General features: G+C 42.1%; 1 protein-coding gene across 2 annotated transcripts in view; it reads left to right on the top strand.

Moving 5' to 3' along the window:
• The window catches only part of ARVCF (ARVCF, delta catenin family member), a 174467-nt gene that overhangs the window by 105600 nt on the left and 47590 nt on the right, over window positions 1-21277 (top strand). The window contains exons 6-8 of one of the 2 annotated variants that reach the window (XM_026091943.1): window positions 15841-15958; window positions 17223-17394; window positions 19651-19668. In XM_026091943.1, coding sequence (XP_025947728.1) covers window positions 15841-15958; window positions 17223-17394; window positions 19651-19668 — 308 coding nt within the window. The remainder of the gene's footprint in view (window positions 1-15840; window positions 15959-17222; window positions 17395-19650; window positions 19669-21277) is intronic. The other variant, XM_026091942.1, reaches the window with a different exon arrangement.

Raw genomic sequence — 21277 nt, 5'->3', positions numbered from 1 at the left:
CATTTTTTTTTAATTATTTTGATTTGAAATAAAATACCGTATATTTTCCATTTTGGCAGAGATATCCCCATTTCAGTGTCCACAGTAGCAGTGTCGGAGTTATTTGTGTGCCACAGACTCTCTTGTCRTAAAATCTTGTCAGTGCGGGTCTCTCCAGTGGGGTCTGTATGAAGAGTAGGTCATTTATCYAGGCTGGGGAAGTGGATCTATACAGGGAAGTCTTTAATGCAATGGAGAGCGACCCAGATGAGAGGTTAACTGCCATGCTAAGTATAGAAGAAGCATCTTCCAATGCAAACAGTGCCATTAAGTATTGGGAATCGTGCTTCCCTTTTGTGAAGGGTACTGTGATCAGTAGGCTGTTTCTGCAAATTCTGTATGTTCTCTGCTTTCTGTGATGGCCATGTTTCTCTTTAGGTGAAAAATGAGTTTTCAGACAGCTCCCCCTTTGTTTTGTTTTAGGCTTCCTCTTCACAAATGGCATTTTTTTGTAAATGCTGAGGAAGAGGTTTTGTGGAATTACATTGACCTTGAAACATGGATCCAGTTTTAGTCTCAAACACTTGTGGAAGTTACTGGCACGCTCTTATTTTAAGCTACGGTGAATAAGGACCTATGGGAAATTAGTTACAAACCTGAACTCCAGAGCATTTCCAGTGTTCCTTGCAAAGGAACCTTTCTGGTTAGAGGTGGCATTTGCATTTCTGAGAGTACCTGCGAAGTGGGAGAGGAAGCGTTAGAAGCTGGGATCAGAAGGAGTTTTAATGCGCTCTGAAAAACTTGAAGAAGCAATATTCCTTACACTGACTCTTTTGCTTTGCTTTTCTTTTGAGATTTTTGTAAAGAGTGTTTAAAAGATAGAATAGTGCAGATGCACTGTTGGATTCTTCAGTTTTATGTTGAAGTCTGTTAGTTTGGACGAAACTAAAAGATTTGGCATTGCAACTTCTGTTGCACTGAATTATACTTCTGTCAAGTCTCCACTGATTGAGGCATTTTCAGAAGTTGGTTCACTTCTCTTTCTTGGGCTTGTTGTCTCTAAATTGCAATAACTGTTCTCTTGAGTAACTTCACAAATGCAAGAAGTAATGAAAAGTGTTCTGAAAGGGCCTATTACTGAAATTATTTGCAGTCCCACTGGAGACTAGGGTCGTTTAAGTAGACTCCAGGCATCATCGTTTTTCCTTACTACAGCCTCATTTTCTGATGGTGTTTTGCAAGAGGAAATTAGTCATGGTGGAGATAAAAGGATTATCTCAATGAATACTAGGTTCTCCAATAAATGTAGACAAATTGATCATTAGTAGATTAACCTAATCCACATCATAAGTTTTTATTAGCATCTGCAGTGCTCTGATCTACTGCAGCTTCTACATTCCAGGATAACTTTGATTTATTTTTTTAAATAAGGTACTGTTCTTACAGGGCATGAAAAAAGCATGTGCCAGTTTGGAGACTTCATTGTCTTCAGGCTGATGAATATGGATGCAGAGCACAGCAGTGCTGACATGTTACTAACACAATCCYGTTTGACCATTTGATAAATAAAGTGGTCCTATTTTTTAAGAAACCACTTAAATGCATCAAGAGAGCAGTCAGTAAATGGTGGCTGCTTCTGTTGTTGAGAGGGAAGATGTATTTCAGTCCTGTCATCAGTAGTCTCTGCTGTCACTGTCATGTGGGCTGAGCACTTCCCTCTGGAAAACTCAAAGCTTCAGCCAGGGGTGGGGGGCAAGGTGATTTCATGATGGAAAGTAGCTGCTCAAGGTAAATGGAGAGGGTGATGGCAGGCTAGCAGGGAAAGGTAACCTGAAAAAGGTGGCTTATCAATGTCGCTTTGCTGTGCTGTGGCAAGAGCAACCCTTGTGTAGGGAGGAGGAGAACTGGCACGCTGCCTCCTTCCTTCCTCTCACAATGGGATAAAATCAGCAAAGAAAGGTCCAGGACAGTAGGAAACGATTCAGGAGTAGGTGAGATATGGGCTATCTTTCAGCTGGTGATGCTTTCTCTCCCTGTTATAATGTAGGTGATGTTGCATACCTATTGTAGAGCACTTCCGGATCCGGGGATAAAAATGGACATGTAGAAAGTAGTAATTATTACTATTATTACTRTTACTGGAAGTAATTTTGCATTGTTTGTTGGAAATCCTCTGCAGCTCATCRTTCAAAGCACCAACAAGATAAGGTGGTTAACATCAGCAGGGAATAAGTTGGTTTGRCAGACATCAATGTTAAAACCTCTTTGCCTACTCATCTCTTGTTGACACAGTAGCTGGTCCTATAAATTGAATTTTCTGTGAATGGAACTAATTGCAAACTACAAACCATTTACCATTTGGAAAAATACATGAGTTTGAGATATCATTCGGAGGTTAATCCTCTTGATGATCTGCCAGCCTCCTTTGTCCTCCTTGGAAATGATCCTAAAGTGTATGCTGTGTTGTCTTCCAGAAGAACTGAGAGAATCTGTGAATTTGAGTTTTTACATATTCTTGCAGTTTGCATCTCTGAGCACAAGATGGGTGTTGCACATGCACAACTGCTTTTATTTCAATAATTTTTTTTCAGTAACTTTAATGAAGTTTCTCAACAGACRTGGGTGGGTTTGTTTCAAGCTCATTGATTCACAGTGTGAACTGCAGCTTAATTATTTGCTGTTCTTACACTGCTTTCTGATCTTTACTTTGTTCTTAATCTAGGTCTCTGCTTTGATAATATGGAGCCTTGGGGAAACTTGCTTCAAAATAAATGAAAAGAAGTAATTCCCCAAAAAGCCACTAATTTGCCTTTACCTCCCCTTAAAAACCTGATCTGTCACGTTTTCCTTTCCAGTCCTATCTTGTGCACAATACTTCCTCCACTCCGCCATGTAAATCCGAAGTCTCTGTCCCTCCTCACTCTGAGCCCACCCTGTGGAAGCTCAGGTGCTGGTGTGTGTCCAGAGCTGGAGCGGGGCAGGCTGAATTGCATATCCAAAGCAGTCGGCTTGGATTGCTTGTGCCAAAAGGAGGATTAAAGTCTGGTATTAGCAGCATTGATACTGTAAAGCTCTGCAGGGATGGGAGGATGCTTTGACAGAGGTGTCAGCAAYTGGGGTCAGTATCTTAGCAGACATCTGTACCTTCACCAGAGTTGTTTTACTTAGGAATTATCTTTATAAGATAAAAAACGAATGATCATGCACTCTTTCACCCCTTACCCAAAGCTAAGGCAGYTTACTGGTTTCCTATAGCCCTGCTTTCTTCCTGCTTCCTAAACTGATTAAAATCCTGTGTGATGCTTGATGCTGTTTTAGTCTGCATGGCTGAAGGGGGTTGCGCTCAGGAGCGGGTCTGTCTGCGCTGCTGTGTAAGAAAGCCCTGTGTGATGGTAATGCGTAACATCGGATCTGGTAATTTATAGGCTGGAGATCAGAGAAACTGTACAAAGTTTGTTATCATCAAGAATGCCATTCAAATTTTTTTTTTTTTTTTTTTTTTTTAACATAAACTTAATCCTGGGATTGTCTCTTTAGTAGTTGGTGATGTCCGTACAGAGCCACTGTGGCTAATTGTCAATCTACAATAGCCAGCAGGAATCAAAGGAAGAAGAGGCAACTGGTTAAGATTTAGTTTGACTTTGGAGACCAGCATTTATTTTGAGGTTTGAGCTTCTAAAGTCAAGTCCTCTCCCATGACTGTAGCCATTTTAGGGATCTTTTGTATCCTGATATCACCTGAAAYATGGCAAGTGGGTTGTGTGCCATTCCAGCCTGTACATAACTTGCCAAAAACTGTCTCTTCCAAACAAATATTTTGGGAATCCTGTATTCCATTTTGCMAAAAGAAGACTTGGCAGCACAGCCAACTTGCAAAACTATGGTCTGGTAATGGGATTTAYTGCATGCTGCTTCTGTAATATGCTTTACTGAGAAACACTGAAGTTTTCAGAAGCTAGTGCAGGTGATAGCAATTGTGTCTCTGTTCTCATCCTCAGATCAGAAAGGTGTTTCCTCTTTCATTGCTGTGTTTCATTTATAGGGTCAGACCCAGTATGATGGATGGATCTGAAGTGACAGTAACCATTTTACTGTGTAAAATGGTTGTGAACCTTGTGATAGATGCCCTCTTGGGTGTTATTTTCTAAAATAAAGGTAACTTCATCTTCTGACGAACCTGTTGAGAGAAATAGGTACACTGGAAATTTGGGAAGGAGCTGTAAAAACAAAGCAAAGGTTAATTTAGTGAAATTAAGTAGATATTTGGTTATGGAAAAGGAGGACTGGGGAAGAAGCAAGGAAGACAACTTGCTATGAGAATTGTTAATACATGTGGATGTTCTTTTATTTAATTTGGGGTTCAAGTCTTTGCCTTGTGGTTTGTTTTTAGGTGTATAGAGAATGTCTCATTCAGTTACTGTGTCGTTCCCCCCCCCCCCCAAATCCCTGCTGAGGTTTGCAGTCCAGAAGCATTTGCTTTTAAATTGTACTCTCTTCCACTTTAAACAATGCAATGATTTGGTGTGTCTTAACAAGGCCATTTAGCAATCCTTCCTACAACTTTGCACCAAGACATTAAGGCCCATTAGGAGGAGAGGACAGGTGGAATTGCTTTGAGAATGATGGAGCTAAGGCTAGCTCGCAYGCATTAAGTTACTGCCAGAGACCTTCACTGCATCTCCAGGTTTCTCAAGTTGTTTTTCTCTGTATAGATAACATGTCTGTCTTAGAGTGGATGTCCTAGAACTCTGGGTCAGAGACCACTGCTGTGGTCAGCTTCCCATTCTTGTTTTCTGTGTACATATGTACCATGGTTCTTAGTTTTGTGGAAGCACCGAGGATTTTAACAGCTTAAAAATGAATGCATTCTGTGCTAAATTGATGTTTCCTATTTAATTACTATTAATTCACACTTGTGGGTTTTTTGTTTTGTTTTTTTGCTTTAAGAGGACAGAGTAGAACTTGGTTCCTAAATTGCCAACTTTCTAGCCTGATCCCTGACCTGCTGTCAACAAATGTTAAATGGATYCATTTGCATAGTAAATGGATGCAAAGTGCTCCTTTTTCCAGGATGCCATCTGCAGTTGCAGCATTTCTTGTCAATTCTCCAAATACACAGAAAATCTCATTCACAAATAGCCCCAAGGTTCAAAGACCTGGCCGAGGGTGTACAAACAAACAAACTGCACCCACTTGACTTCCACTGAAAACATACATTCTTCAAATCAAAATTGCACATAACAGCTTGTCAAACATCAGCTCCTGAGAAGAGAAGGGATAACCTGGTAACTACAGCTGTAAAAAGGGACTTGAGAAGCATGGATTTAATTCCTGTTTGGCGACTATTCCAGCATAATTTCAGGCAACATTAGCTGTATAAATGTTTTTGTGGCCTAATTTTTAATAGCCCTRTCTTCTTCTGGTTTCAGTGAGACTTAGGCTCCTAAATAAATGCCTGAGTGGATCTGGATTTCAGTCACTGTCCTTCACTTTCCCAACTTTCACATGAATTAACACCTCTTTCCTGCCTTGCTGGGAAGATGATAACTACCAGTAGTTCAAGGACTGAAGTGCTTGGTCCTAGTGATAACAACTTGGGATAAGCACCTCCAGTAGATACAATCAGTAGTTCCAGCCCGTGGAATGAAAACCAGAGAGAGTTATGGTAAGTGTGAGACACAATATTGGATGATGAGAGATAAGGACTCAGTAGATTCAAAGGCAAAAAAGATCTATTCCACCAGAGTAGGAAATTATGTACAAGTGCGTGCAGGCCCACCTCGTGTGTAAATAGTATGAGGGTATGCGTGCACACACCTACAACATGTGCTGCTTGTGGCATGAGTGTGTGCGTCTGTGAAAGACACACAGAGGCAAAGAGGGTTTGTCAAACTGAGTCTGGGATCTTGTTTCTGCAGAAAAGCTCTCTCTCTCTCTTTGTATTCAGAAATGACCAAATAGGTCTCAGTGGCACTGGTGTGTCCATTTGTTTCATCCCATCTCCACTCTTACAGTCCCTGATGGTTTTCTTGGAAAACTCACAGGGACTGTATAGGGAATAGTGGTTTGGGTTTTGGCTACTTGTTCTTCTGTCTCTTTCAACTGGCTGTGTAATTTGGTATTTACTAACAGACACCTAACAGAGGAAGAATACTTTCACTAGAAGCTGAATGAGCATCCCCTTAGCCTGCATKATATTCTCCTTAAAGTTGCTGCCTAGTGCTGCTGCTTCAGTTAAGGAAATCAGTGGGATCTGGTAGCACTGCTTGTACTGGCCAGTCCATGGGCCTTTAATGTGTGATGGACTCCGCTCCCTGGCTGTGAGGTTTGGAGCCTACCTACTGTGATGGTCTCGGTCAGGGTTCCTTTTGTCTCTGCATGATGAATTTGAGGAAATAAAGGAAGAAAAGCTGTGTCAAAGCCACCTGGCTGTGCCCTCCTTTCTTATTAATAATGATTAATGTATAACTTTTCTCTGAAGAAAAGTGCTTGGGAATTAGAGCTTTCAAAATAAATTACCTTCAAGCTTTATTTGTCTTTAAATCCTGCAAGCATGATAATAGTACATGGTAATAGTAGCGTATTTCTCCTACCTGCTCTCCCATCCACTTGGGGCAGCCTTGATCTCCAACTGACTGAAGAAAGAAGGCACCTAAGTGTAACTCTTTGACTTGGAAGAATTAGTTGTGTGACTTTGTGCTGAATAGCGCAGTCTAGCGAAGAGCAGGGTGCAGGAGGTGAAGCTCGGGCAACACCACTACAGTGCTGCTAAGCTGCCATTGGTGTCAGGAGAGCTTTGCTTACTGAAGCATGGCAGGACAGAGAATGTCCTTAAATGAAAGTTTTCAGATGTTGGCTGCTTTTAAAACAACAGCAAGTTGGTAACTGAGCTTAGCTAGTCTAGCTTTTGCACAGAGCCCTGTTATGCTGTATAAAGGATCTCCCTGGAGCACATACATTTTTCCCCCTTGCTCTGGCAAGGATTCTTCAACAAGCCATTTGGTTGACTTTTCCATTTAATCAGTGTGGTCCCCTATCATAGTTTACGTAGTCCTTCTGTATGCTTTTTTTATGACAGCCATTTAACCAAGGAGGCCTGGACAGGCCTTGTCACAAAACTCAGCACTTCCCTGCCCCATCTGGAGGTGATAAAGCCAAATACTGCCATGTCTCTGACCAGCCCTCATGCTTGGAGGCTGGTGCACCAATGTCATTTCACTGGTTGTAGCCTTTGGGAGACTGATACTCCAGAAATTCGAGCCAACAATACTGTCAGAGTTTTGTGATAGTATACTACTGAACTGGACTTAGAGGAATCATTTTAGAAAGAGATGAAAACTGAACAGATATTTGCTTGTGAACCTTCACTTTGGAGGCAGCAAGCAGCATGGAAGAGAGTGAAGCTTATCTGCCCAACCCAGACTGAGAAAAACACAAATTRAAAAAAGCCCACACAATAGAGAGGAGCAAGCGAAGGCAGTTTCTTAATTAGCTTACTGATACTGTGCAGGATCACAGCATATGGCTGTCCTGGGGCTTATATGATGAGCAGAGTGTTTAATTCGTGCTAGTAAGGAGCTGTTATGGTTCCTCCTTGACAGTTCCTGATGTTTAGCTTGTAATATAAATAAATTATGCATAGATTTTAGCAGCAGAGACATAACCTAGTTGCATGCAACCTTAATGCTTTACARTCAAATCCAAAGTATAATTTTAAAGTTGTGTGCTTGCCTATTGCCTTCTGTCATTCCTTAGGAATGAATCTAGGTTCCTTCCCCCTTGGCTCTCAACGAAGGGAATCTACAAAACCGGCTGTCACTGCAGTATGACGAAGAGCGAGTCTGAAACAAAGCTCACTGCAGCCGATGTAATGCATGTAGTTTGCTTTGGAAGGCATGTGAGCTGTGATCGCTTTTTAGAGAAATACTGCCTTATTTTCGTATTTCAGAGATTCTTTTCACATTGCAGCAAGCATGTGTGATAAAGCAAGCAGAGCCCCTTAGCCTCTCCTCCAAGCAAGSACTAGAATAATAATTTGCAAGCCGAGTAGCTGCCGGGCATCCTGGAATTTTTGTGCAGTGCGTTTCTGCATGCTTTTGTGTTACAGGAGAGCAGACCAAGGCTCTCCAACTAGGTCATGCAGGAGGTAACTAATCAGTATTTTACTAAAAAAGCATTACATGATATTTTGGATGTAGAAAGCTGCAAATAACAGAGGACAGACTTCACAGCCAGCAGCACGGTTTAACAAGGCACAACTGTTGAGCCCTTGCTTATTGCAAGGAGCTCCTATAAATAATGCTGACATGGTTAGGAGATATATGACAATGTGCTTTATGGATCTGTTGCTCTATGCCAGTGTCCCTAGAGCATAGACTAAACTTCTGAAGCCCTTTTTCAGGGAAGACTTTTGGTATGGCCACTTGTGGGCATTTGGCCAATTAAACAAAACCAAGCCGTGTACTCAAGCAGTTAGAAGGGGCTTACATGCAAGGCAGCCAGGGCTGCTCTGCTCTTCTCTCTTAGGTCTAGCTGGTAAGTGGACACTTAAGTGGAGCAGAAATCTCCGGTGGGATCTCCTGCCCTGATCTCCCACCACTATCAGTAGAGCTCCCCTGTGTCTCTCTGTGGCACTGTTCCTTCTGTTTGGACTTTGGCTTCTTCCCCTTAGCATATYCTCTGCTTGATTTCAGCCGTCTGTGGCCAAACCCCATCTTGTTGTACAGGGCTCTTTGGCCAGTGCTGCCTGGATCAGGCTGTCTTTGTATCACACAGGCYTCTTGCTTTTTCTCTCTTATTTTCAGAACAATGAACTTGGTGCCGATCAAACTTCTTGATATTTCATGTGAACTGGAGTGTGGAATTCATTGTATTTCTGCATGAAATGCTGAAAAAAGGGGTTGTTTTAAAGTGTTACATATTCCTCCTTTGGGACTTTCAGCACCTAGAAATACACTAAGAAACAGAATACATTCACTGCAGCTATTATTTATTGATCTCTTTTGGCTGGCATCCAAATAAAAACTTCTTAATAGTGAGGTGATGTGTGGGTTGAAGGGTGTTTTTATAGGCAGGGTTGTGACTGTCAGAGTAGGTGGATATAACAACTAATATATTTAAATTAAACTTGTGAAAACCTTAGAATATTTTATCAGCTGAAGTACAGAACCCGGTGCCTGGACAGGCAAGCCTAAGCGATAGGGTTATTCRGGGTTTAGCAAGGTGAACGCGGTGCCTGTCAGCTGAGCCGCAGCATGGCCGTAGCTCAACCCCCCCCTGCGAAGTGAGTGCCACTTAATTCATCTACCAGTGAAGCCCAGTCACTCTTAACTCTCTGTCCTGTAACGATCACAGGTACCTTACCTTCTTCAGCAGTGCTGAGATAGACTACATAGGAGCCAATGTTACTCTTGGGCCTGGCAATACAAAAATTGRTATTAGAAGGTCGTTTATAGTTATAAAAAACAGGGCTTGTTTGGACAGTGTGAGAGGCTGTAGGGTACACAGAGGCCGTTGAAAAGAACGTATCACTGTCGAAGCTTCAGCGCTTGTGCAGGCTTCTTCCAGAGAAGGGTGGAAATATTTCTTGGAGGGTATCTTAGAAAATTTCCAATTGAGTTTTCTATTTATATAAAAAAACAAATCCCCAACCTGTTGTCTTCCTCCCCAGCTGGTTCTCTAAACAAAGTGCCTTTCATGCCTGCTGAACTGAAGTGCGATGGTAAGTGTTTGGTAATAGTCTAACCTCTGGCTTTCAGCTTTATCTGCTGCACTGCAGGACAACAGCTGATGGCCCTTTCCAGCCAGGTGGCAGACACAGCAATAGTCTTGGAAATACTAGTTTAAGTGCTCGAAGAAAAAATGTCTCTGGTGCTTGTATGTTCAAGTTTCTCTTCATCAGAAAAAAATGCTTGAGCTTTCAGATTGCCAGGGGGAGCACAGTGGGGGCATTGCTATATGCTTTATTCTTTCTGCATTGGAAGAATGTGCAAATGAAGTGCCATGCATTTAATTGCTTATAAATCTTTTCTCTTGAGGATAATTTTGGTATGTGGCACTGATAGTAGTGACTGCACACCTATMCTAGAAATGATGAATACCAGCTCTGTTCTGCAGATCTAAATGCTACATTCAGACTTGCATATCGTTAAGAAGACTATTTGATAATAATGATAACCTTATCTAAAGGATGAACAGATTTCTCACACAATCCCTTCTGCTTCCTGAAGYCTTTAATGCCAACAGACTGGATTCCTAGTCTGATGTGTTTCTGTGCTGGTAGGTATTTACTTTTATTTAACATTTACTTAGTGCTTCTCTGTTTTGTTTTCCCAGGGAAGGCAGATATTTAAACATGTCTGCAAATCCTCTTTCACTAGTCCTGCCTACAGGCTGGATTGCAAGAATTTGAGAAAGAATCCAGGTCATTTCTGTCAGCTGAAGGCCAGGGTTTTCAAATCTCTGGGTGAGATTTGTGCTTTACTCTTTTACATAGAATCAGTGATACAGTTAATTTCCATCATATGTACTTTGAGTAATGTGGAGAGTAATTCCATGTCTTGCTCCTAGRCCTGTACATTTGAGCTTTTTCATGTATATATTTATGACAAGCACACAAGGAAGCTTTCTCTTACCTGTTACAGTATGATGTGAGGAGATACTATTGTTGCTTTTAAAATACAGTTTTCATTTGATAGACTCTTGGAGAAGTAGTGAAAAGCAGGTGCCAGGGAAAGCAGTAGTGGCCTTTCTGGGGGTGAAGAGGCAAAGCAAGGGAAGCAGACTGCACAGAACCCCAGAGATGAATGATCCCCCCATGACTGTGAGGGGATTAATTAATTTTGAAAGCCAGAAGAGACCATTTGGCAATCTATTTTGAGCTCACTTTTAGCTAAGGAACTTTATCTCGTTGCCKCCTTTGTAATATGAAGGATACCACATAAACAGTCCTATCTTTACATCTATAGATGCAAACAGGAAGGATGCAGCCAGCTAGGCCAATGGCGAGTGGATTCTTTTCACATAGATCATCATTGTTTTATGTATAAGTAGTTCAGGTATTTCCTCCTCCCCACTCCCATCCGTTTGGACAGGCAATCAACTTTGCTTTTCAGTTAAAGCAGGATTTTGCCCATCCTCAGTGCTTCAGAAGTCCTGCAGAGTTCCCAGTTCTGTCTCAAGCTCTTCAACCAAAAACTGTCTGACTTCATCTGCAGGCGTTCTTGATATTTAACTGCCCCAGCAAGCAAATCACTGAGATAACGTGTGTTAATTCCAAAATCTTTGGGCCATTCCAGTTGCATGGCAGCCTAGCTCCCAGGTAGCAGAGTGAGCAGGCACCCCACTAGGGTTTTGGCTTTCTGTTCTATTCCGTGACCTGTATCAAACCTCTGTACACCGGAGAACTAATTTGCTTCTGTTATGAAGCAATGCTTATCTAAGACGTAGAATAATTCAGTGAAAAGCAAAACTCTTTACCTTGTCCAAGTCTGGTTGTCATATGTTGCATGTATATCTGTTACATGAGCTTCAGGACGTTTCTTGCTCCGCAGTTGCTAACGCCCTGGTCAAGACTTTGCGTTCCTTCTGTGGAACGGCACCCTGGGTAAGAAGGCTACAAATCCTCTTTTACATTTGCTGGAATATGTGGCCTGTTCATTAATTTTCAACACTATCTTGGAAGAAGCATGTTTAGAAACTTTGCTTCAAAACTTTCCTTTGGAGCGTGATTTTGTTACGTCTTTTATTCTGTCATATGTCATAAATCTGTTAGATGCTTCAAAAGCAATTCCAATGCAAATGTGAAATGGGAAAAGATTTTTCCTATGACAGTCAATGGAGTGTGATATCAGGCTATTCTATTGCAATTTCTGATCTCTTTATGGTGTAAGGATACAGGCTGTTGTTGCAGTTCAATGCTGTGAAAGAGATGAGCTCCATTTTCTTTTTTCTTTTTTTTTTTTTTTTAGTCCTTTGGTTGCAGGAAATGATGATGGTGTCCTTTCTAATGACCAACCTGCAGAACACTGCAGGACTACTATTGCCAGCTCTCTTGTTTGTGTAATCACTTTTGTCTCCACGCTACAGTCATTCCTGAAGACCCAAGATGCTAATTTGACTGATGATGACTGGGAGATGCTTCTCAAAGAGGTAGATTGTAGAGTCTTAACACCCCAAAGTGGAAACATGGCATTTTCCCAGGTTGCAGGATCCCTTGATTTTTTGCTGAGCTCAGCTGGGGACTTACAACCTCAGCTTAATTAGCTTTCTCAAGGTTGCTCTGGATCATGGAGACCAACCCCAGGAGCTATTCTCCTGGGACTGCYAGATGCCAGCTTGTCAACAGTATGCCATCTTCATTTTCAGCATGTCCACCTCTGCTTGATGCTTAAGGATGTTTGGCATATTTATGTGTACGTAAAAAATGCAAGTATTCCCCTGGGAACTGGGAACCCTTAGCTGCCTTTTGCAGTGTCAGAGCAGCATAAAGAGCATGTACTGTGAAGGAGGGCCTGATCTTCCTAGATTAAGTCTCTCCGAGATCTGTGTTGCTCAGACTTCTGGGCTTGTGAAAAATGTGAGCTAAGCTCTCCAGTAGGTCTGGGTTATAGTTACGGACAAGGAAATGGGTTTTATTGTTCCATGTTAAGTAAACCCCATGGGCTGCAGGAATCTAGTCACCCAAGGAGGGCTAGCAAAATCCTAAGAGTCGAGTATTTATAAAGCAGATGCTTCTGTATGAGATGCCCATAAGAATACATTTTATGATGCATTAGTTATACTATTAAAACTGTAGTTTGATGCCTGGTTRACTTATTTATAGCATTAATTAGCTATTAATTTGATTCTGCAGAGTTTTCATGCTTACTTATGTCTGATATATGTGGGAATTTCTTCTTGAGACATTAATTTTCAGTAAGTTTTTCCTGTACTTGAAATTCTAGYGAGAATGTGATACTAGCAAGCCATGCTTTTCTTACTGATGCCTTTTGCAATGTCTTTTTCAACTGTAATCTTATCAATATGTCTACCTTAATGTTAATCCTAATACAGATCAAGAAATAAGAAAGCAAAATACAAAATCCTGTTATGCTGCTGATAACCAAAGCTGCAAAACAAATGTTATTACAAGTGTAGTAGCACAAAYGAACTATAGAAAAATCTGTTGTGARTGGGCCAGGGGGCAAGGGTGTCAAGGCATTTTTKKGGCATAATTTTWTTTTTTTGTTRTTATTTTTGAGTCTGAGTGTTCCTTATGTATTTTAGCTCTCTGTTTCTAAGGCTTAATGAGGGAATAAAAAATAAGATACATGGGTAGGCCATTTTTAGTGCATTTCTGTCACCCTCAAGCCTAGTAGGTAATGTTCCACTTTAATGCTTGTACTTGAACGTGGTGCTTCTATAGTTTATTAATAAACTGCTGAAAGGTATCACAGAGAATCTAAATTCTAATTTCAATTTCATAAAGACTTAAAATTCATGTTTAGGCTCCTGATACTAAAGGATTAGTAGAACTGGAGGTGAGAAACAGCATGTGGAATTCTCTGTTCCATGTATCCTGTGGAATCGTATTTAATATCCACATTACCTGCCCTGTATCAGCTATTGCCAGCAGTGAGGCTGTGCGTTAGGATTTGGGGAAAGGCTTCATTTATCTCTGCATTTCACTTGTGTTCCTAATTGAATGCTAATATGCTGTTACAACAATCAGCTTGCAGTTAAGTGTCTTCAGATTTTGAGAGGTCTCTGAGAAAATGTTTTTTTTCCTCGTCATCCAATTAATATATCAGCTTGTCCGTGGAGATGGGGGGGACCATGATTGATTTGTTAATTRCTCTGAATGACACTGGCAGTCCTCGCAGTCAGCGGAAGATGACGAATGAGCTGCACAGCCCTGATGGAAGAGGGCAATGGCTCTGCGTCGCGTGCTTTCGAGGACTACCCTGTTATTCCAGGGGTCTGTGGAGTTAAGGATCCCCAAAGCTGAACCGGTGGCGGTGTTCTGCTGAAATGGGTGAGGCGCATAGCTCACCCGTGAGGGTTTGTGCCGCCGGGGCTGGGGGCACTCTGTGAAACCTCGCACTAGCCATCCGCTGCTCCGTCTCGCAGCCTCTCCGTGGGCAGGAGGCGGCGTGGTTGTGCCCTGTGTGACGCTCTGAGAAATCCAAAGCTATAGATACATACGCCGACTGCCTTGTTTTACTTTCTCAGTGTGGCTGACCTGGGCTTTATGCTGAACCGGCTGTGCGCGGTGTGAAAGGTGGGGATTAAATGTCAAGGTTTGGTATTCAAACGAGGCGGCAGTAACTTCCAGTCGGAAAGCTGGGATTCAGAACAGGTTTTGAGGAACCGTGAGCGGTCAAGCAGACAGCAGCTGTACATCATGACTTCCATCCAGCCTTTACTGGAGCAGATGGGGGCAGAAAAAAGTGAAGAGAGATTTTTATATACAAATTGATTGCATAAACTGTACCTCTTTTGAACACCTATTTTTAATTTTTCTTTTTTTGTCATGAAATAAAGAAGCCAGGCTCTATGGAGGGAACTTTACCCACTCATTTTTTAATTTCTGTGACTGAGGATATGCTGCTGCTGAGCAGTCTTTGGCTTCAGGAAAAGCAACTTTGCAAACCACTTTTTATCAAAACCTGGTATGTTAAAGATTAGCTATTACTGCAGGACTTGTTTTGTGCTTGTGTTTAAAACTGATGCAAGTCCTCCGAAAACCTTAAGGAATGATGTCTGCTATAATGCACAAAAGGAATAATTTCAAATCATGGGCCTGAAATTTGCTCCACTAACGGGGGATGAGCCAAGCTCCAAAGAGACTGTAAAGTTGGTGCTGCTGTATGGAATATAATATAGTGTGTGTGTGTGTGTGTGTGTGTATATATATATATATGTGTATATATATAAAAATTTATATAATAAAATTTACACACACATATACCACACACACATTAAAACTGTAATAAGTTTATGTGACCAGCTGTGGCACACCAGATGCTGTGGATAGAAAATAGCTTTTGCATCCTAATGCTGTTTCTGAGATCTCTAATATTTTCTCATTTCATGCTGGGAGAGATCAAGACCGTGCATACCAAAAGTATTTAATCCAGTTTCCTTCATTGGAAGGAGGCAATAGTCCCTGGGATGTGGAAGATCCAGGTTCAAGTCMCTGCTCCCATGCAGTCAGCTGACTTGAGGTGCAGAGACCTCCTCCTCYGATTTCCACCCTCCCACCCCCTGCTTCCTTCCTTTCTTCATTACCTCCTTCCCCAGCATAACCAACAGCATGGTGGGCACAACAGTTCCCTGGCACAGGAGCTTCTCTGGGATCCAGCTCCCAAAATGGAACTGRGAACTTCACCCTTGGCTTCCTTTTTCTCAGGGAAGTGAGTTGAACTATGGGATGTATTTGGCTGATGATTTTGATATGGAGTATAATTTTCTTTTAAAAAATGCAAGTATTCTTCCTGTGAAACATTCTGTCTTCAGCAAAATGAAATTTTTGGACTGTGTGGTGTTTTCTCTGAGAACTCCTGTCCAGTTTAAGGTATGATGGCTGAACTTGCCATCAACTYGGAAAAATTAGTGTGTAGGCACCTCTGTGACTGTATTCCCCTTTCCATTCAGACTCAGGGACTTGCAGATGTGCATTGCCCATATTTTAGAGACCTAATAGTTTGTCAGACTTCTTCCAGCTAATTTCATTTTTATCACCAAATCCCCCTTCTCCTTCCCTACAAATTATCAATCCAACATAATGAGTTCTTAACAAGCGTAGTATAAATCAACACACCTTCAACCCTTACGGAGGAGGTTAGAGGGCTAAATTTTCTCTTAAATCTCTTCTGTCAGGAATGTAAGTTCAGATGGAGCAGAAGCACGCAGAAGACTAAGAGAGTGTGATGGCTTGGTGGATGCCCTCCTTCATGCTCTACAGTCTGCAGTCGGCAAGAAGGATACAGACAATAAGGTGATCTTGCGTATTAAAATTTGAATGAATTTTTCCATTCATTTAGGGTGAAGTGTTGCACTGGGAGCTGAGTTTTGTTCTCTGGTATCAGAACAAGACTGTATTTGTCTCAAAATGCAGAACCAGTCTCCCCCTCATCTCTATCATGATATCCATGGTAGTGATGATGGGGCATCAGCATGATGCTGCTAYGTTAACTTATACGTTGGATGAGGAATTTTCAGGTGATCAAAGGTKGTGACGTGTGGGGTGGAGAGTAGTGCCAGTGGCATTACTGCTGTTGTTCTTCATTAATTAATTGACATTTGAAATATAGTCTTCAGATCAGAATTGGATCCTATTGTATTGTGCTTTGCACAATATCCTCATAGGAGGTGGTTTCCTCCTTAGGGATTTTATTCAACACCATCTCAAAAGACTGTAGTATTAAGACGTGTCTTCAGACATGCAACAGTTTTGTGCTGATTTTTCGGTAGGGACAGATTTTGATTCATCTGATTTTTATCATCATCTTGTCCTGTGGTGCTTCAAGTATATTTATACTTAAAAGGAATATCATAAGTTTAACCTACTAGAAACCAGAGCATGTTACTGCTTTATAAAAACAAAAAGGCTTTTAAAGCATCTTARCTTTATTTTATTCTTTGAGTCCTGCCCTCTGAGGGACTGTGTAAGGACTCTAAAGCCCTGTCGCTTAATCAGATAATTTTGGAAGTGGATTTTGTTACCACATGGTAGCTTCCATTGCAACCTACAGAGCATTGCTCATGCCAGAACCTGATGAGTTATGGATTAGGTATTACCACAGGATAATGTGTGCTCACATTAAAATCCTTATGGGGCCTAAGTTTATCCCAGAGAAAATTTAATAAAATGGGTCYCTTGAGGATTGTCAAGGTTGGAAGAGTGAGAAAGAGGCTTGCATTAAAAAAAAAAAAAATAATAATAATAATCTTCTGGTCTGTGGTTGATCTTCTGGTGAATTTGTATTCTTTATGCAAGTTCGGGTGGTATTTTTGATCAGAGAGTTTGCATTTTGAATGGGTACTATTTATGAAGCACTTCACTTYTGGAAGAAAAAAAGAAGTTTTATAACAAGAAAAAGCATTAAATAAGGGGGGGGTGACCTTGAAAGCTCCATTCTTTTCCTGGGGTAGGTGAGTGGTTTTTTTTAATTATTTCCCCCAACCCTCCACTGTGTAATAGAACCGTTTGCAAATAAGAGGGTATGGTACTTCTTTTTAATGTAAGTTTTCTGTAACAGTCTGTGGAGAACTGCGTGTGCATCATGCGGAACCTTTCCTATCATGTCCACAAAGAGGTCCCCGGAGCTGATAAGTACCAAGAACTAGACGCCAGCCAGACTATGAGCACAGGAGGCTCCCAGAAAAAGAAGAAAGATGATGCTGGCTGTTTTGGTGGGAAAAAAGCTAAAGGTAGGTGTTGCAGAGAGCTCGGAACTGGAAGTGGATTTTGGGGGTATCTTTGCTGTATAGTCCTGCTCTTGCAAGCACTTTCATCACGCTAGTTTAGTAAGATGCAGTTTGTGGAGGTATGTCTTTACAGTGTTGTGGCATGTGTTGATCTCCCTTGTTGCAATACTAATAGGTATTTGGGGATCTTTGCCAAAATTGCTGAAGAGGTAATTTTTGTTTGGCTTTAAAYAGGAGTGGTGCATGCTGACGTAAGACACTCCGCTGTTGGACAAAGGTGGATGTGCTCTGCCCCTCCTCTGCSTGGCTGTGTGCTTGCCTCTGCCAAATCCATGTTTAGTCCATCTGTTTGGCCATACAGCATGTGTCACTGCCTCTGGAAGCCAGGCCAGCATGCAGGCATCTTCATGCATGGTTGTCCTGTCAGTACTTGTTCCGTGTCTTTAATCTCTCACATTTCTCCCCAACCAAAACATACAACCTCTCAATTCTGTCACTCTCAGTAATTTAAATTGCAAACATGTTTTTTTGTAGCTTTTAATTGTCGGTCACTTCTTAGAACTGTTCTCTCCTTTGGGGCATGAGTGTTGCAAACGCGTTTCATCTCAAGAGAGGATTAATAGTCTCAGTAAACGCTTTCCATCTTTCTTTTAAAAAGAGACACTCAAATTATGTTTTCTTTGTTATTTTAGAGAAATGACTCTTCTAGCCTGAATTCAGGGATAACGAACTCAGTTTTCTTTCTAGGCTTCATTTTCCTTTCATGCACATTCATATGTACCACATCCTGGTTTACTATTTACAGCCAAGGTCTAAGGTGGRTTTTGGTGCTGAAGAGCAGATGTGGAATTGTTTGAACCTGCTGGACTGTGTGCTGCCCATTGGTCTTTATTTGGTCTGACCTTCGGTGCACGTTAATAAAATGTTCTATGTTTCCATATGCTTTAGAGAACTCATTGAAGTATGAGCTTGCTTTTATAGTACCCAGTCTGTCATCAGCTACTGTGCAGTTTTTTAAAACTGCGTTTAAAAAAAACTGGTGGGAATCTTTAGTAACTGGAGGGGGAAAATTGGAGACAGAAAACTTCACCTGCCTGGCCAGTCTGTTCTCATGGTGAATGAATGAACTTGTAGCRCAATATCCCTTAGAAACCCTGAACATGTGCTCACTTGAGCTTGTCTCCTGCCACTTGTGGTCCATGTTGTTCTGCTGCTTGAGAGMAGTGTAGTCAGTGAAAATGTTTTTAGACATAAAGACTGTGAGCACTATGCCCTGTGGGAGGAGGAGACTGTGATAATTGAGCATTGGCATCATTCTCTCGATGACCGAGAAGCCCGAGCTCTCTCAGGTGGCTTGTCCCTTGTCAAGCGTCTCCTGCTTCCTGTTGGGCCCACCTATATACACCTTCTGTGTCTGTACGCTCTGATCGTTCCTGTTTATCAGCCAAAATATCCGATTGTGTATTTTTGGRCAAACGAATCCCAAAATCATGTGCCGCTGAGGGTGAACCTACAGATTTCAGTGAGCAGTGCAGGTACTCAGTGACCACTTGGTTTTGGCCCTGTGTTCAGCAGGAAATTTCCATTTCCTAAGCACGTTTTAACGTTTTATTTACCCTGTGTGGTGCTGCTCTTGAAGTGTGCTGTTCCCTAGAGGGATAGCAACCGGTAACAGTACTGAGCTCGCRGCCGGCGGTATGTAGATCAGAACGATAGAGAGGGACATACAACTGTTGTGTTTTTAATAAATAAATAAATATGCTTTTGAAGTCATAATTAGAAACTTCCTTTTCTCACTCATAAATTTATATGTGAATACCTATTCTGAAACTAGCTTAATTTTGTCAGTCTAGAGCTTGAAAATAGATCATTTCAATTCTCTCTCGTTCACTTAGTCTTGCAAGCTTTTCATGTTTGTTTTTTCTTTTATTTCATGGTCATTGATCATAGCATTTCAAACACCTCCGCAAARGGCTAGTCAGCCTTCTGTCCCCTCACTTCCTTGAGCACCTTTTCATGTAATGAAAAGAGAGGGGAAAGAACTGCAGGGAAAAAGCATYTTTTTTCTTCAGCAGGAACAAAAGGGAGAAAGTGGAATTTCTTGATTTGTTTTTTAATCAATGAAAGCTCTATTGTATTCTTGTAATTCTCAGGTTTTGAACCTGTTCTGTGAAATTCTGCCTCTTTGTGACTGTTCCTTTGTATTTTCTTCCTTCCTGTAAATTTTTGTTTTTTCTTTGCTGCTTTTCTGGTAATTAGAGGAGTGGTTCAATCAAGGTGAGTCTTTGCAATACTTTCTTTCATCATCACCATAACCTGCTTTATTCAGCTTTTACATGCAAGGCTAAGAGCTGAGATCAAGGTCTGGTTCATTCACCTTCTGCCCTGCACCCCGGTTCATCCTCCTGTTCATTTCAGCAGGCATGGAAACCCTCTGTCTGGTTGTGGGAGCATTTTCAATTTGGTCAATGGTCCTCTCGCACTTAGAACAGGAAAGACAGGGTTGATTCRTTCCTGGCATAAGCGCCAGTGAGAGAGCTGGCTTGCGTCCGGCCTGATAATCCCGTGGGAGAGGGAGCAGGTAAGTGCGTGAGCCCGGCGCTGCCTCACCAACCCTGCCATATTGAAACATGGCTTTGCTAGCCTGCCTGGACAGCAGCGGCCGTAAGGACTCAGCAGCTTGGATGTGAGGTCTCAAGGATCCCAGACGTTTTGTCCGCTTGTGCATGCGTGCCTGGGCTGCTGCATCTTTCCTGGCACTCAGGCTAGCCAGATGAAGCTAACCCCAGTACGTTGCTCAGGGGATAGGCCCTTTAATTTTTAATCCCAGCACAATAAGCGGAGTTGCTGTTGGAATGTATGAGACTGAGGCGAATACCTACCTGCCTCACCCCTCAGCTGGAAGGGCTGGTTAGGCTGTCGAGGGCCCTGGAGGTTTCCACCATGCTACTGGCACCGATTTGTGGTAGAGGCAGGGTCATTTTCAGGTGGTTACAGTTGCTTCAGGTCAGTGGATTCTGGAGGGTTAAACCAAGAAAGAATTGAAAAGCATCCAGTTGTTCTACTTGGCCGATGGGGCTTCACAGAGTTRCGTGGGACACTGATTGCAGACTCTGAATCGTGAGGCCCGTGGAGGGTGGGCRTGCTGGCGAGACAGAGCTCGGCGCTCGCTTTCTGTCACTCCGCTGCAGCCTGCATCAGTGGATAAATTAACGAGCACGATATCGGTTAATGTCTTTGTTTATTTTTCTGAAGGATCTCTTACCCTTTAAATTTTCTCACTCAGAAAGAAAGTGTTTGGAATTTAATCCTTCAAGAACATTATCAGTGGTTAATAATACTGAATCACATCCCGGAGTCCTGTCAGAGACTTTCACAGTGAAAATGTCAAAGGTCACGTTTTGATGGTTTCTTACATAAGGGAAGGGGGGGGGCGGATTTTAATCCCATTCTTTCAGAGGCTGTAAATCACATCTTGCACGAGCCAAGTCTCATGTCAGGCTGTTTTCCCGAACCAGAGTGCTGTGCCAGTTCCTGCAGCCAGGTCTCATAAAACAGAGCTGTCAGCAGGCGTGTTCAGAGCTGTCCGTCTCCTGGCAAGGTCTGGGGCCGTGCTTCTGATCCAGAGGCGTCTTTGTTTCTCCAGTGTACCTAGAGCTGGAGAACCTGGGGAGCAGGGAGATGCACAGAAGGGTAAAAATCAAGACATACGAAAAACAGGCCTTAGATGACTTTTCCGTTGCCAGTATGATCATGTCAGCATCCCGGGGCACGGGCATTACTGGCAGGCTTGCCTGGCTGAGGGGCGTTCAGAGCTACAGTAGCTGGYGGCGAAGCTGCTTTCCTCCTGGTATCAGTCAGGCTAGGTGACGTCTGAGAAGTTTCT

Source organism: Apteryx rowi, unplaced genomic scaffold, assembly GCF_003343035.1.
Source record: "Apteryx rowi isolate R43461 unplaced genomic scaffold, aptRow1 scaffold_93, whole genome shotgun sequence".
NCBI lineage: Eukaryota > Metazoa > Chordata > Aves > Apterygiformes > Apterygidae > Apteryx > Apteryx rowi.
Note: the sequence above shows the minus strand (reverse complement) of the source record. Positions and strands in the feature narration are given on the sequence as shown.